The following is a 16,854-nucleotide window of genomic DNA, read 5'->3' on the forward strand; positions in this document are numbered from 1 at the left end:
ATGCAGACTCTTCTTCCGACTCCACTGAAGAATACCGGCAGCTGCTCATGCAACAAGGAACTCTGCAAGACATGTATGATGATGAATATGAGGCAGCCAACCCTCCACCGCCACATGGCAGATGACTACCCACCAAAGTCAATTATGCTGAAACGATTGACAAAAAACATCTGTTTACCACTGATGATATTCCCCGTTCACAATGGCAAACTCATGTTTTTGAAATGTACTCTTGGTGCGCCGCCGAAATGCATACGCCCAATGCCACTGTTGCCCGTATGATTCAAAAGTTTGTTGGTCGCCTTGCTGACCACCTTCGCAAATGGTGGAATAGCCTTGGAGAATACAGACAACTCCAGGCTCTCCATTCCCTGGTCTTTGAAGCATTCATGGGTCTTATCTATAACGAATTCATCGGCTCTATCCAGACTTACCGAGAAACAACCCGAGATGAATTCCTCAAGGCCAAGATGTGTTCTTTCAACTGAAAGGACGTCGAAAAGCACTATGATACCATGTCACGAAGATTTTACATCCTCAACGGTATCAATGATGTTAATCTAAAGCTGACTTATCTGAACTCTCTCCAAAACCTCTTGGCGATGAAACTCAAAAGCTGCTAACCCTCAAAGGCCACAACCTGCAGCAGATTTCCTTTCGCCTCATTCATCAATTCAGCATTCAAGCTATCGAGAAGCTGTGCAACTAGCATAAATTCATGCGCCATGTCGAACAACTTGGCAAATGACTTGGTTCGGCATGTAACCGGCCTGATCTCTCCATTAGATGCCAAGATCCAAAGGATTATGATTGCTCTTACAAAAAGAAGCATCATTTCAAGAAGCTGCCACAATTTGCCTCTAGGCGAGACAAACGAGAACATTTTCCGACCAGGAAAAGGCGCAGCAAAAAATGGCATTTCTTCTGGAGAAAGAAATTCAGAAGAAACACTAGAGTTGCACGAGTCGAGTTAGCTCGGTCAGCTCGCTCAATTCGACTCAAAAAAGCTCGAATCACCTCGGCTCAAAGTTGGATTCAAACCGAGTTGAGCTGGTTTTTGGAGCTCGAAAAAATTTCAAGCCGAGTTCAAGCTTGCCCGAGCTCGACTCGACTCAAATCGAATCAGATCGGTGACTCGGTTATTTTGATATGGATGTTGTTCGCCAAGTGTTTGATGAAATGATTCAACAAAGTTTTGGCAAGGAAAGAATGGATATGTTGGGTGTTTGATTTTGATGCTACTTGTTGGGTGCCTGATTTTGTTTGATTTTGATGTTGCACGCCGGGTGTTTGATGAAATACCTGTACAATGTCGTTACTGTTTTGCATTCTCTGAGAAATTTAAGACGCATTCCAGGTGTTTGATAAAATGCCGCACATGCACAAACTCGACTCGAACTGGCCCGAGCTGCTGACCGAACCGAGCCAAGCTGGCCAGACAGGCTCGAGGACCGAGTCGAGCCAAGCCGAGCTGTGCCAAGCTCAACTCAGATCGACTTGTGTACAACTCTAAGAAACATTTCAAATAAGTGTTATCTATGCGGCCAGAAAGGGCACTTCTCTAAAACTTGCCACAAATGTACAAGGTAGCGCAATGTAGCATTCTACAGAAAACAACTACCTTGGCAAATGCAGATTTTCCTGACCTCGAATCTGTGTGATAAGTATAACCCAGAGTTTGTTTTGGATATCCAGCATAGTCATCACAACTTTGATGATGACTCTGATGAGCAGTTTGAAATTCAAGGAATTAACAGAATTTTCTCCATTCTTGGTGATTCTCTATCCTCCCTTCAGTCAGTCCCTATGGTTCAAGTCTGGCTCCTGACAGAACAATATGCACATCCCATCCCGATTATCACTTTACTTGACACTGGTGCCTCCGCATCCATTCTCAATCCTGACATCCTTCCATCCTCCCTTTGGAAACCACACACCTAAGCCTTTCGAGCAATCGATGGAAAATTATTCTATACCAGCTTGACCAATCCGCCTATCACCCTCCAACTTTTTCCTCACCTCACCATCCGCCACTGCTTTCTCAACTCTCACTTATCTGGCAAAGACCTCATCATAGGGTTCAACATCCTTCACAAGCCCAACCATCTCCGATGGACTGAAAATGACCTCATACACAAGTAGTACTCCATTCTTTGGTCAATAATCCCAAACTAATATACATTCAGTCTCACACTCGACCAAATCAAGGAACGATTAGAGATTGATTGTTGTGTTGCCTTACACTCCGCCTTCCTGTCCAAACACCCCTTCCCTTTTAGGCAAAATCCTAAGTTCCTCGTCTGCCTTCCTGTCCAAACACCCCTTCCCTTTTAGGAAAAATCCTGAGTTCCTCGTCCGCCTCCCTTTCAAGCGCAATGAGGACATAAACCCAACAAAAGTGTCTCACCAAGGCATGTTCCCCAAGCACCTACACCCAGTGTTCGAGTTGTCGGTATCCCTACAAGTTTTGCTAGCCAGAGATAAAGATATAATATTGTTATCGCCGATAACCAGAAATGTGGGGAAAAAGAGGGAAACATGGGGAAAACAATGGAATTTTTCAGTGAAACTTCAAGACATGCCTAAATACACATATTTACATATTTAGGAATAAAAATTTGCAAAAAGAATACATTACATAATAAGTTTTCATTTAATGGGACCCAAAAAGCATGCGATGCCATAAAAAATCACTTTAATAGCAACCAAAATGAGTTTATATATTACAAATGCAGTGGGAATACAGTAATTAAGACACGTAAAAGTAAATAAACTCAAAGATGCCAAATCAAGGATGGATTGGATTATCCAATCAATGTGGTTTTTGCATGATAGAGATGTACATGTGGCAAAATCTAACATAATCTAAACTGTGTTTTCGCTTCATCAAGATCTATGTGACTTGATCAAGAGGTTGGATGGCAAAAAAAAACATTACAATGACCCAATGAAGTTTTTAATGGTGGGCATTTAATCACCATTGTTTCCCTTAATGTGCTCCACCTGAGATGCAGATTTGTCTCATTTTGGACTCATGCCTTAAAATTATCTATCAAAATAAATGGACAACATTGATAAAATATTTATCATTATGATGGCCCCACAGAACATGGACCCATCAATCCACGAATACAAACAAGTCACACGTGCGCATCATATAATCAGTACGCTTATCGTACTGAGTCAACTGTGTGGGGCCCATAAGTTTTGGAGCAAGCTAATATTTATGTTTTCCCTTCATCCAAGGTCTATTAGACCTTATGAACAAATTGGATGGAAAATAAACATCATGATGGGCCCCAGGAAAGCTTCAACGGTGGATATCATTCCCACCACAACGTCCTGTGGTGTGGACCACTTGAGCCTCATATCTGGCTACATTTTGGGCTCATTCCCTATAATAACATATCAAAATGGATGAATGGTGTAGATAAAACAAATATATCATGGTGGGCCTTATAAAGCCCTGACAGGACCATCCATCTCTAGATCTGCGCCAATGCTGATTTTCCCATAAGCAAAGTTATCGTGAGAACTTTTTGAGAACTCATCATATGTGATGTGAGTCCAAAATTTGAACGGTCAAAGTGATGCAGCACTCCATGAAACCTCTATAGTTCAACTTTTGCTTTCATCTAAGACTTCAGTGGGCCATTATAAAAGAAAACATTTTTCTCCCTTGATTTGCATCTTTCTTTGCTATGGCCCACTAGAGTTTTAGATCAGGGTAAATTTTGGTCCCTAGGAGTTTCATGGGACGCCGCATCACATGAACCGTTCAGATTGGAGACCCATTACACGTGTGAAAAGATGCCTACGTGCCTCGTGTAGCCGTACCCGATAAAAAAGGACATGGATTATCTATGACAGGTTGAGTAGCAAGACTCGCTACTAAAGTGATGTCACCAAGTTATGTGGGTCCTATCATGATGTATGTGTTGTATCCACACCGTCCATCCATTTTGAGAGAGCATTTTAGGGCATGATCCAAAGAATTAGGCGGATCCAAAACTATAATGGACCCCACCACCGAAAACAGTGGAGTGAGTTACACCCACCGTTGAAACCTTCCTAAGGTCCACCGTGATGTTTATTTGAGATCCAATCTATTCATAAGTTAACACAAACATTAAATAAGGTAAAACACAAATATCAGCTTCATTGAAAACTTTTGTGGCCATTAGAAATTTTTAATGGTGGGCGTCACTCTCTCCACTTTTTTATGTGGTGGGCTCCACTCGAGCTTTGGATTTGAATCATTCTTTGGCTCATGACCTAAAATGGTCTCTCAAAATGGATGGACAATGTGGATACAAAACATACATCATGGTGGGACCCACAGAACTTGGTGATGTCACTTCGGTAGTGAGTCTGGCTACTCAACCTGTCAGTAGCGCATCTGCACCCGATAAAAAAGGGCTCCGAACCCTTTCTTTTATCCAAGAGACCCTAAAACCCCTAAAATCTTCCCCAAATCTCCGGATTTCTCTAGATTTTTTCTTGATTTTTTTTTTCGCATTTCCTTCCTAAATCAATTCTGTTTTCAAGTAACAATCTAATAGAAGAAAGAAAAAAAGGGAATCGAGATTTTCTTTACAGTAACCTACGAATGGCGAGCTTCGATTCAAATGGCCCACCAAACGCAGCTTCCAATCAGGGCAATCTATTCTACAAGTGTGGAAATCCACCCTATTGAAAGTTTCCCTCTCTCTCTCTTTTTCCGATTTTTTCGGAATATTTCTTCCGACGTGTTTCGTATCGTTGGATTGCGACGATATTGCGAACACTACTGACAACTGGACTTTTCGCAAAAAATCAATAAAATCGCTGAAAAATCGGCAATATTAGGAAGAGAAACGAAAATAGGGAGTTTTGGTGTCGCAACTCTAGCGACACCAAAATTATCGGCGACAATTCGATAATATCGCCAATAATTTAAACACTGCCTGCACCTGGCAACAAAAGAATTGAATGATCTCCTAGCCTAGGGCCTCATCGAGCCCCACGTCATCGCAATGGGCTTGTGAGGCCTTTTATGTAAACAAGCGCACTAAATAGACTAGAGGAAAATTATGATTGGTCATAAACTACCAACTGCTTAATTCCTTCTTGGAAAATGACAAATTCCCCTTGCCACATCGCACATTACTATTTCAACAGTTGATTGATGCATGTGTTTTCTCTAAATTTGATCTTAAGGCAAGATTTTGGTAACTGAGCATTCATCTAGAGGATCAACACAAGATGGCATTCACTATCCTAGATGCCCATTATCAATGGAAAGTTCTCCCTTTTGGATTAAAGACAACCCCATCTGTGTGCCAAAAAGCAATGATCACCATCTTCTAGCCAATCCTTCAGCATGCATTAGTCTACATAGATGATATTCTACTATTCTCGCCCTCCATGGATGAACATCTCCAACTCCTCCAGCAGTTTTATGAGATAGTTTCCAAACATGGCATCATGATCTTAAAAAAGAAGATTGTTCTTTGCCCACACTACAATTAATTTCCTCATGATGCACATAGTCAATGAAAAATACAAGTCACAACCACATATTGCTACTTAGTTGCAAACTATTCCTGATGAGCTAACCAACAGGAAGCAGATTGAGTAGTTCCTTGGCATTGCAAATTGTCTCTGAGTTTGTTCCTCACATTGCTCAGCTACGAGGACTACTCTCTCAGTAGCTTCGAAAAAACCCTCCACCTTGGTCAACAAAGCACACCCGTGCTCTGCAAACCCTGAAGAATTGCTTGACGCAACTATCTCCCCTCCAGATTCCTAGTGCTCATGGCACAGGGATCCTCCAGACTGATGCTAATGATCTTCATTGGGGAGTCATTCTTCTTAAGGAACTCCATTGGCAGCGTCGCATCTGCAATTACAAGAGTGGTAATTTTTCCCAAAGTAAGCAGCATTATCACTCTTACCTTCAAAGAAATCCTAGCAGTAAAAAAGGGGATTAACAAGTTTCAGTATCATCTCATCAGGCATCATTTCCAAATAGAGATGAACATGTCCTCCTTTCCACAAATGCTCCAATTTAAGCAGAAGCAGATTCCTCTAAGCCAATTACTCCGATGGGCAAAATGGTTTTTCCAGTGGACATTCACAATCAAACATATCAAAGGGAAGGCGAACTCTTTGGCGAACTTCGTATCCCGTCATACGCTCCCTCACCAAAGCTTTGTCCATATTCCCATCCCACTCTGCATCTATCCCATTGATCATATTCCAGATCTTCCTTCATTGCTCATCTCCTATTTACCCACAGGAGTACCAATAACTTCCAACGGTTTCTGGAAATTCATCTATACAAAAATAATCATGTTTTGACAGGATTCCTCACCCCGATTAACCTTTCCTCACACCATTATCTTTCAGAAATCTCTACCATCTCCGTAAAGTTCTCTATGTCCTTTACTACCTTTTTGAGGCCCATACCATGGTTGTCATCTTTGATGCCCCACGACTATTTGTATATCTTCTTCAGGTCCAGCTGGGTTGCCCTCTTCACGGAAACCAACTGAACACTTCAAAATGGTTGCAATGGTTCCACCCTCTACATGAATGGGAAACTCTCCTCGACACCCATTATGGCATATATGTGCTAATGACTTTCCACACTTCCAGAGATTTCATCCCCACTCCCAATGGAAACTATGCACCATCCATTACTCAATCAAAAACCCAAGCTTAGCAATCCCTCAATCTTGCCCGACATCATAACAACAATTGTGGAATATTTTATGTTTTCCTTAGCCAAAATGTTGAATCTCAACAATGTTTCCTTCACTTTCTTAGAACAACATGGAAGTATGGCTAAAGTAGATGAGACTCCCGACTCTCCATGGGTCGGCATTGGAAGCCCCTTAGATTCTGATGGCAACCCTCTTTCCTCAGGATCGGATGAATGGGATGACTAACAACAGGAACACCCGACGGACTCATTCAAGACCCATGTCAGCAGCATGAAGTCACTATAGACGGCTGGAATGGTCAAACTGTAGCAATCCTATAGCAGTTTGTAAGTAATTGTAGCATATTATTGTTGTGTCGGTAGAATAGTAACACTGTAGCATATTATTGTTGTGTTGGCAAAATAACACTATAGCAGTTTTGTCTTTTATAAGTCATTGTTTTGTCGGCAGGTCACTGTAGTGTAATTCAAAGCTTGTAAAATCTGGACCTTCCTAGCCTATAAAAGGGGGTCATCTCTCACTCGTCTACGGAGTTCCAAACAAGAGGCTCTTATAAATCTTATTAGTCTTAGTCTTTGTAATCTAGACTTTATAATCTAGCTTTACATGCAATCCTTTCAATTTGTGGTTTGATTATCCTATTATTCATCTATGCTATATACATCGGTATCAAAGCACCCCAGAAAACTGTCAAATAAAATGCCCATACACACACCTACATCAATTTGGACAAGTTCATACAATAGTACCATTAGGAGTAAGCCATGGTGCAAGAATCACACCAATTAGATGATCCTAACCCTTTGAATGGGGCTAAATTTGTTACAACCATCCTTTGCTTACAAGCCCCCTCTTATTAATCAAAAGGGGTGAACTTCATTCCTTTGCACTAAACAAGTAGAGGAGAATGGGAGAAGGGAGAGTAGTGGTGGGTGCAACCTACCCCTTATTTTATGAAGCATCAACTTGAGGGATTCCAGCTTGGGAAACATAAGGCAATGCATATTAGATATAGAAAACGCATTTGACCATGTCGACTAGATCTATCTTGATTACTTGATGGCAAGGTTAGGATTTGGTCTGAAATGGAGGAATTCAATTCGTTCTTGTCTCTCATTAGCCTCCTATATGCTTGTTAATGGTTCTCTGAAAGGTTTCCTTACCTCTTCTAAGGGGCTTACGCAAGGAGACCCTCTCTCTCTCTCTCTCTCTCTCTCTCTCTCTCTCTCTCTCTCTCTCTCTGTAATTGACTCTAATGGTATTAGTCATATGCTAACAAAAGGGGAATCTATTGGTCTTTTCAGTGGTTTCAAAGTGGCTCCTTCCAGTCCCTCTACTACCCACATTAACCTTGTAGATGATACACTTCTTTTCTATGAAGCCTTTGAATATGTCGCAATGTTTTAAATAGCGTGTAGTGTATAGTGTAGCGTAAGCTACACAATACTCAATATTTTTTAATTAATATAATAAGAAAATATGTTAAATTTTACAAAATGCATAATTCCTATGAGTTCTTGACTACAAATCTGGATTGTCAACCACATATTTCCATGCAATATCTCTGTCTCTTTGCCTTAAGACATCTCGAAGTGTGACCTCTTTTTTCTTTTTTAAATAAAACATCACAAATTCATGACATGGACAACAATTTGGATGGTCTGGATTGATCGAATGTAGTGCCACGTGTGATGGGGATCAGTCACTGCCATTTTCAAATAGGTCGTGAACTAACATAGAAGAAAAACTTTTAAAAAAGGATATTTTAAGTAGCGTACGCTACCTGTGCTACATGATACATATGATGTATGCTACATGCCCTGCAACTTACACTACCAAGGAGCTACGCTACACTACATAGCATATGCTATGAGCACTACCAAAAACACTGATCTGTTGTTGTTGACTTGCAGACAATGATCCACTGTTTTGAGGCCATCTCAAGTCTCAAGATTAACCCTTTCAAGAGTGAAATTTTGGGTATCAATATATCTAATTCTTTTCTTTCCAGCCTGGTGGAGGTGTTCGGGTGCAAAGCTGGTTATTTTCCGTCCCCGTACTTGGAGCCTCCCCTTTGCATCGGCAAGCCTGCCAATCATCTCTAGGATGGTGTTATCGAGAGATTGGAGCAAAAATTGTCCCCTTGGAAGAGTTGTTTTCTGTCTCTTAAGGGGCAACTTACATTGATTAAAGTGGCTTTGTCTAACCTCCCATCCTATTTTCTCTCTTTGTTCCGTTGTCCAAAGTCCCATCTTAAATAAGATAGATAAATTCAGGAAAGACTTTCTCTGGAATCTTAGATAGCCATTAATTTCATGTTCTCAGTTGGTCCGAGGCCTGCAGACCCCACTTGGAAGGGGCTACAGGCATTAGGGTCCTAGCTGATGTCAATTTGGTTCTCTTTGGGAAATAGTTTTGACACTTTGGAACTGAGACAGGAAAACGATGGAGAGATACATTGCTTGCAAATATGGTACAGAGGAGGGAGGATGATTCACCAAGTCTTCTTCCATGTACAAAGCCTCTTCAGTTTGGAAAGCCATTGCTAACCTTCGGCCCCTCTTTCGGAAGGAATTTCTCTCGGCCTGGGAGATGGGACTAGGATCAGATTATGGCTAGACCAATGGATCTCTAACAAACCTCTTGCTTTCTGTCTTTCCAAGTTTGGCCAAAGTGACTTTTAATCTTTCCTTATTTGTGGCTAATTGTTTCTCTGTTATCGATTCAACAGCTTGATGTATGCCTTGTAGGAGAGGCCTGTCGGAGACCGACATCAACGCCTTCCTAGAGCTCTTAAAGTTTCTCCAAGGAATATAACCCAACTTGGGGGTGGATGACTCCTCCTGGTCACTTTCTCCTTCAGGCAGCTTCGCCTCTGAATCCTTCCTACACGTCATTCATGGTCCTACCCCATCTTAGAGTTCGGCTTTTCCTTCCTTTGTCTGGACGTATGGGGCTCCCTCCAAGGCTGTTGTCTATCTAGCTCCTCATGAGAGGAAGGATCCTCACAGTGGATAATTTCCAACCCCGTGAAATGATCCTCCCAATGTTTGACTCCCCTACCTTGGCAATGTTAAATCTATCAATCTTTTCCTGCATTGCCCTTATGTGAACAAAGAATGGTCTGCTATCCTGATCAATTTCATTCCCCCTCAGGGATGCCTAGTTCGATTCCTAGCATGTTGTTCGCCCGGCATTAGGGCTGAAAGTCGGGCGGGTTGGGTCAGGTTGGTGCTCAACCCTAGCCCAACCCAACCCAACCTCAGGTTGGGAATTCTCAACCCAAGCGGTCTCAATCGGGTTGGCTGGGTTGGTCGGGTATATATATGCTAATATTTTCATTATTACATTAGTTTATTATATTTTCAATATACGTTTTATTTTTTGTACCTATAATTTTATTGATTATATATATAGTTATTTATTGTAAAGAAGTTTTTTTTTTTTTTTCTAGACAAACAAGCTAAAATATAGGACAACTACTCCTTTAAAAGTTGTATTGTGTATCAAGCAATCTATTTGGGAGAGAGAAATCCGGTGTATCTTGTTAGCTTGAGTCATCAGAAATGACGTGGACTAATGAAACCCGACCACATTGGATTTTCCTGTGCCTTCAACATAGACGATCCGCACTCAATTATAATTAATTTATAAGGAACTTATATATTGATCAGGTTCGGGTTGGGTCGGGCAACCTGAGACCTCAACCCGAGCCCAACCCAAGTTTTATCGGGTTGGTGTTTGTATGGCCCAGGCCTGAGACCAAACCCGATACATCCTTCTCAAGCCCAACTCAATGTCGGGCCAGTCGGGTTGAACCCACCCAACTTTCAGCCCTACCTGGCATGGAGGAGGCGTTGGTAGAGACTTCAAAGTTATTTGGCGCTTACTGGTGATGGCTTCTCTCTAGGCTATTTGGAGAGAAAGAAACAATTGTTGCCTCTAGAACATCTCCTCTACTTCTTCAAGGGTGTCAGATTAGATCTTTCGAGATTTAAAGGACTGGTCTCTAGGTCTTAATCTTCGTGATAGTTCTATCATGCCCTCTTTTAGGATACTACAGATGTTTCTGCTTTCTATCTTCAACGGAAGGTCTTCTTTTTATCTTGAGTTGTATAGCTGCTTTTGTCTTGAGTTGCATGGTTGTCTGGTAGATTTTTTGTTTACTTTTTTGTTTTTGTCTAGTTACTTTTTTTGTGCCTCGTTTTCTTCCAAGGTTGCTTCAACTCCCTTATATTTATATAAATATTCAATCTTCAAAAATAAAAATAAAAATCAACACATACCCCGTAAAATATAAAACAGGTGAAATCTCTCATGGTTATTCTAAGTGGCCCTAAATTGTAGGAGGTACTCTCCCCATAATCCTACTTCATGAGATCTTTTTTCCACCTCCCCCAAACACAAAAAAAGTTGGCAACAAAGGTAACATATTGTGGTACAAACAGTGTTTTAAATATCGACGATATCAGCCGATATATCCCACGATATATCTTGTATCCCACCAGTGCGATACGAAACGCACAAGTAGTGAGATATATTTCACATGTTCGATCTGGTGAGCATTTTTGAATTTCAGTCCTTTTATTTTTTATTAATCATGTTGAATTAGTGTCAAATTGTTACAAATCCATGATTTTTCATGTTTTACATGGAAAAAAAAAATCATGGATTGGGAGCTTCAATATCAAGATTTGGAGGAGATGGGCTGAGTTGTGGAAAATTGAAAAAAAAAAAAATCAAAATTTCCTATTTTCTTGCAAATCGTTTGCAATCTTTGTGTCCAAACATGTATGTAACCTAATCTAGTGATTCTTCTTTTGCTTTTGAGTGGATTGCTTGTGTTTCCACACGTCTTCTTACACTTATAAATTATATGAATAGACATTGAATATACTTGCATCAATTAAATTAGACAACGCATAGATTAGGACCCCAATACAAAGAAAACCTATTATGTATACTTGTTTTTTGTAATATTTTAATTTATAAATGTGTATTGATGTCTTTTTTAACAATCACTGAAGTTTCATTGAAAAATTCGACCAATTTCCCAATGTTTCCCCATGTTTCCAACAACAGCGATACATTCCACGATACAACCGATATATCCCATGAGATAACCGATACGTATCCATATCCCAAGAATGCGATACGTAACACAACACCGATATTTCGAACACTGGGTACAAGCTAAATTCCCTCAAACATTTAGCTGGTTAAGGCCGATAGTATAATGCAGCGGGAGAGCAAAAGGTGGGAGTGAAAACAACAGACACAGTGAAAGGTCAAGAAGTGGGGTACTTACAAAAGGAGTTTTGGAAGGTCAGGAAACCAAATTGAGGCAGAATGGAACAGGGAGGTTGATGGATGTCCTAGTGAAATTGCTTTCATGGAATGTGAGGGGGCTAGGCTACCCATAAAAAAGGTCCCAAGTGAAGCAAGTTTACAAGAATCTCAACACTCAAATGATGTCCAAGAAACTTCCACCATGATTATTGCTTCATGGAAAATAAGAGGCCTGGGGTGAAGAGAAGAGATCGGCAGTCAGAGTTAATTTGGTGCCACAAAGTCAACATTCTTTAGGAAACTAAGAAGCACATGAGGTAGAAAGAGAACCATGATATGTGAGGTAATCAGCATTTTGATTAGGAATTGGGTCTGTAAGGATGCAGTGGGCATATCTAGCAGGATTCTTATTGTGAGGTAATCAGCATTTTCAAAACATGTTGTCAGACCATAAAGATTTCCATGATACAGAACCAATGCTTTATCATTTTCCATCTCTTGAACCACTCCGTCGATCTCAAAATCTCGGTCTAACCATGCCAACATGTTCAAGGAGCTTTTTGAAGGCAAGATTGCAAGGGAATTTCGTTTGTAGATGCTTAATTCTAGCTCAGATGGCAAAACCCACTTTTGTTGGTGTAGTGTCGGAAACTGATTTCCATTCCCAGATTCTCCTCAAAATCTCCAGACACATTTCTCCCAAAGAAGGACGTTAAATTGATTTATGGGGTAAAGATAATACATGAAGTGATTGTTTGAGGTGACCTTACCATTTCTTACCACCATCCCAATCACAGGGTCCTCGAAAGAGACCACCACTTTGGGAGTATACCACAAATATGATGCTACAGCCTTCTAATTTTTCCCATGCACATGACCCCACCCCCCTCTCCAGCGCACTATGGCTTTTTTTAAGCTGCTTGCTGTCTACTTCACGACCCAAACAAAACTGCCCCAAGGTGGCCCGCGTGGATGACAACATGGGATTATTCATTTGATGTAAAAGAGGGGAGCAAATGGCTGAACCAAAATATGTCATTGCTATGGGGGCTTGTACTATTACAAGAGGAATGTTCAGTACCAATTCTTGCCTGCCAGCGGTAGTGGGAATTCTCCCGTTCCCTGGTCAAAGGATTGGTTGGATGCAGAGGTGGAAAGTATAACCTCCAAAGCTGAGGCCCTTGCTGGAACCAACCCTTCCAGTGACCCGGAGGATATACCAAAAATTCTGGAGATCAACCGGAACTTTCACTTGTAGGTTGTAACAGTCAGTCATGCATTATGAGAAACCACTCTTTAGAGAAACAGGACATAAAAGCAAATGCAGCTAGGCTAACTTGGATAAATAAAAGAAAACTGCAGAAATTTTCATGGAAGTATCTGAGCCTGCCACAAGGGTGTCTGACATCCAAACGTGCCGAGCTGACTCAGTTCTCAAAAGGACAGACTTCATGTACATAAGAGAAATATAAATAGATAACAAAATTACTAAACTATGAAGAGTGACTGTCCCAATAAACAAAAGGGTGACTTTCTGAATTGCCTTACCTCATCACAAGCATTGGGATCAGCTCCTGCCTTCAATAGGCAGTTGATTATTTCAGTGTTCCCACTATCAGCAGCGATATGCAAAGGAGTTGCTCCACCTGCAGTAACATTTGCATTAGCGCCTGCCTGCATAGAACAAAATTGAAAATGTTAGTGCCACAATCATCTATAGATTGTGTTACATGAAATGGTATAGAAAAAAAAAAAAGGGATATGACTTCCACTATGACCATGCGGAATTTATTGTATACATTAAAAGAGAAACCGGAATACCAAAGACAAATGCCAAGGGCAACAACAGTAAGGTAAAGGTGAACAATGATGAGACCAGTGTGCTCCTTGATACATCAAAACCAAAAAGGTTAAAATTGCTCTCTTGAAATAAACTATATGAAGATCCATTTATAACACATAGAATCCAAGTCAACCTTTATAGAAAGTACCAATCACAACCATGGTATACCAGCCTCAACTTTGGTGCAAGAAAAAAACAACGACACATCAATTTTAAAAAATTCAAAATTGCCTTGGAAATTGGCCAGCTGATAAATGTGCTCAACTTCGCTAAGTCACAATGAAAAACTAAGCAACAAGGCCAGGTCAATGAAAAATTGAAAAAACAGTTAGAAGGACAAGGGAAAAAAAATATAAAAGAAGGGCTATGGAAGAATGTTGCAGGAATTTAATGCTTAGATTGGGACATTAGGGTAGAAAAGTATCTATGGTAATTGGACGGATAAGGGTGTTTTTAAGTGTTTGGGGTTAGCAGATTCAAATGAATTTTAATGTTATTAAGATGCCTACAAGTAAAGACTGCTATTAATCACATGGAGAAGAAAACAAGAGAAGCTTTGTAGAGGAAAGGGTTGTGTAGAGAATTCACACCCTAATACTATATTATTAGACCGTAATCAATGAAAGGAAAGGAAATGGTATCTGGAGGAAGGTAATAAACCGTAATTATGCACCACACACACACACACAAAGGAACTAAGCACCTTGATAAGGATATCTGCCAGCCGGTTGTCCTCAGCTTTAAATTATCCATACCTCCAGATCGGCAATACCGATAACACTGGTAGTATCAGAAATTCAAGTATTGACGATATATCGTTAAATATCATCAATGTATCATTTTCAACTATGTAAATTCCAGGTGTCACTTTTATTGCCAATATTTTCAACTACGTAAATTCCAGGTGTCGCTTGTATCGCTAGAATATCAGTGATATTTCAATAATATCCCTAATGTATTGGCAATGTATCGATATCGCCAAAATTCTGTTTACTAAAAAAAATTCCATTTCAATGTTTTTATGGGCGCATGGTTGTATGATGAAATACATGCTTGTAAGTGTGTATATGTATGCAGGCATGCATGGCACCTGCATTTGTACTATTATATAGATCATGAATGGATGCATGTTTGAGTTTATTTACTTCTACATGTTCTAGTTATTGTATAGTACCTGCATTTGTATTATATAAACTCATTTTGGTTACTATTGGACTAGTTTCTTACGATACCACATACTTTTAAGCCCCCATTAAATGAAAACTTATTATGTATGCATAATTCCTAAATATGCAAATGTGTATTTTAGCATCTCTTGAAGTTTCACTAAAAAATTCAACCATTTTCCCATGTTTCCCCACATTTCCGTTTATTGGCAATAATGATATTGTTTCCATATCCCTGACCAACGAAACTTGCAACGATACCTATAACTCAAACATTGCCATCAAAGAGCAAAGTGTGGCTGAAACCTCCAAGCAAAGCGAAGGACAGATTGTCGGCTAGTGCACCAACTCTGGCTGTTGGCTGGTGCACCAGCTCTGGTGACTGATTGGCGCACTAGCTATCACCAGCCCTTGCTGCCAGTAGGAATGTTGTTTAGAGAGAGAGAGAGAGAGAGAGAGAGAGAGAGAGAAGAAGAAGAAGAAGAAGAAAAGGAAGGGGAGGTTAGAAAGCAAGAAGGAAAGAAAGTGGAATAGGAAAGATGGAAAAAAGAGGAGAAGATGCAGGATTTGGTCTTTTACATGGTTGATTTAACAACTTGCTCTTATACATATTAATAATCACGTGGACAAGATCTTTGGAGATTAAAGGGTTGTGAAGAGAATAGAATAATCTCTCACACCCTAATACTATATCAGTGAACTCTAATCAACATAAAGGAAATGTTGCCATACACAAGCAGATGCACTAGTACTACAAAAACCAAAAATTGAGTAGAAATTAAGAATATATAGTCTGGTTTCTACCTTTCATATCTCTTATGAGTTTATGAATTATAGGTAATTCAACCCACTGATTTTCTAGAATAATGTCAAGTCTGACGACCAACCCATCAACCGTTTCATAAAAAAATAAAAGCTCCAGTTTTTTTAGACTTCTATTCCAGCCAGCCAGATTAAGATCTTCCAAGTTATCCTAACAAACCATATGTTTAGAATATGCAAAGTTAGAGATCAGGAAGTTCCTCTCACATATTATATTTATTCTTCTCTAAAACCATGTAGCTAACTTGTAATCAGCTCGTATTGCAGCATGCTAAATGTCAAGCAAATGATCAGTACTTTGTTTAATTAAATAGTCGGGCTAGACTACTGAACTCCAAAATACATCCGCCACAAAGTACTATTTCATACTAAACCACAGTGTATGTGCCTTACATACACACCAATCCAGACTGTTAAACTGTGTGCCTTACTGGCAATGGATCACAATACAAAAATCGCACCAGTCATCTTGAGCATCTGATTTCTCTTTTCGAATTTGAACCGATGGCCATATTCATTTTAACCGTCCATTCGATGTTTGCCAACATGACAATTAGGATTTATCTGCTCAGTGTATTTTCGGGTTATGATCTATTCACAGTGGACCTAAGATTTCAATGGTCTAGATTGGCTTGCATTATGGCATGTGTATCGTGGATTAGTCAGCCAAATTAGTACTTCTGGCAAACACACATTGGAGTCTAACCCTACATATCACTTGACGTCCTTCAAATGCTTAAGTGAAAGTACAAGCGTGAAACATGAATAACAGCAATCTAAGCAGGTGCGATTGACGAAAAGTTGCAACTAGAAAGAACAGAGAATGGTGGAATATGTTGCCATTGATCTAGCATGCTAGCTATACATATAACAAGTTGGTTCGACTGAATGAAATTGAATTAAGGCCAGGATAGCACTTTAACAATTTTAGAAGGGGAATTCACCATAATATTTGAAGCATTAAAATGGTGCCCGTCATTCAGGCAAAATATAGTTCAACAGCAAAATATAGAAGGGGAATTCACCA

At 40.0% G+C, this 16,854-nt stretch overlaps 1 protein-coding gene across 2 annotated transcripts in view; it reads right to left on the reverse strand.

The window, feature by feature from the left end:
- The window catches only part of LOC131248974 (uncharacterized), a 66,732-nt gene that overhangs the window by 15,139 nt on the left and 34,739 nt on the right, over positions 1-16,854 (reverse strand). For both annotated transcript variants that reach the window (XM_058249509.1, XM_058249508.1), the window contains exon 7: positions 13,545-13,670. In XM_058249509.1, coding sequence (XP_058105492.1) covers positions 13,545-13,670 — 126 coding nt within the window. The remainder of the gene's footprint in view (positions 1-13,544; positions 13,671-16,854) is intronic.

The sequence above is a fragment of the Magnolia sinica genome, chromosome 6 (genome assembly GCF_029962835.1).
Source record: "Magnolia sinica isolate HGM2019 chromosome 6, MsV1, whole genome shotgun sequence".
NCBI lineage: Eukaryota > Viridiplantae > Streptophyta > Magnoliopsida > Magnoliales > Magnoliaceae > Magnolia > Magnolia sinica.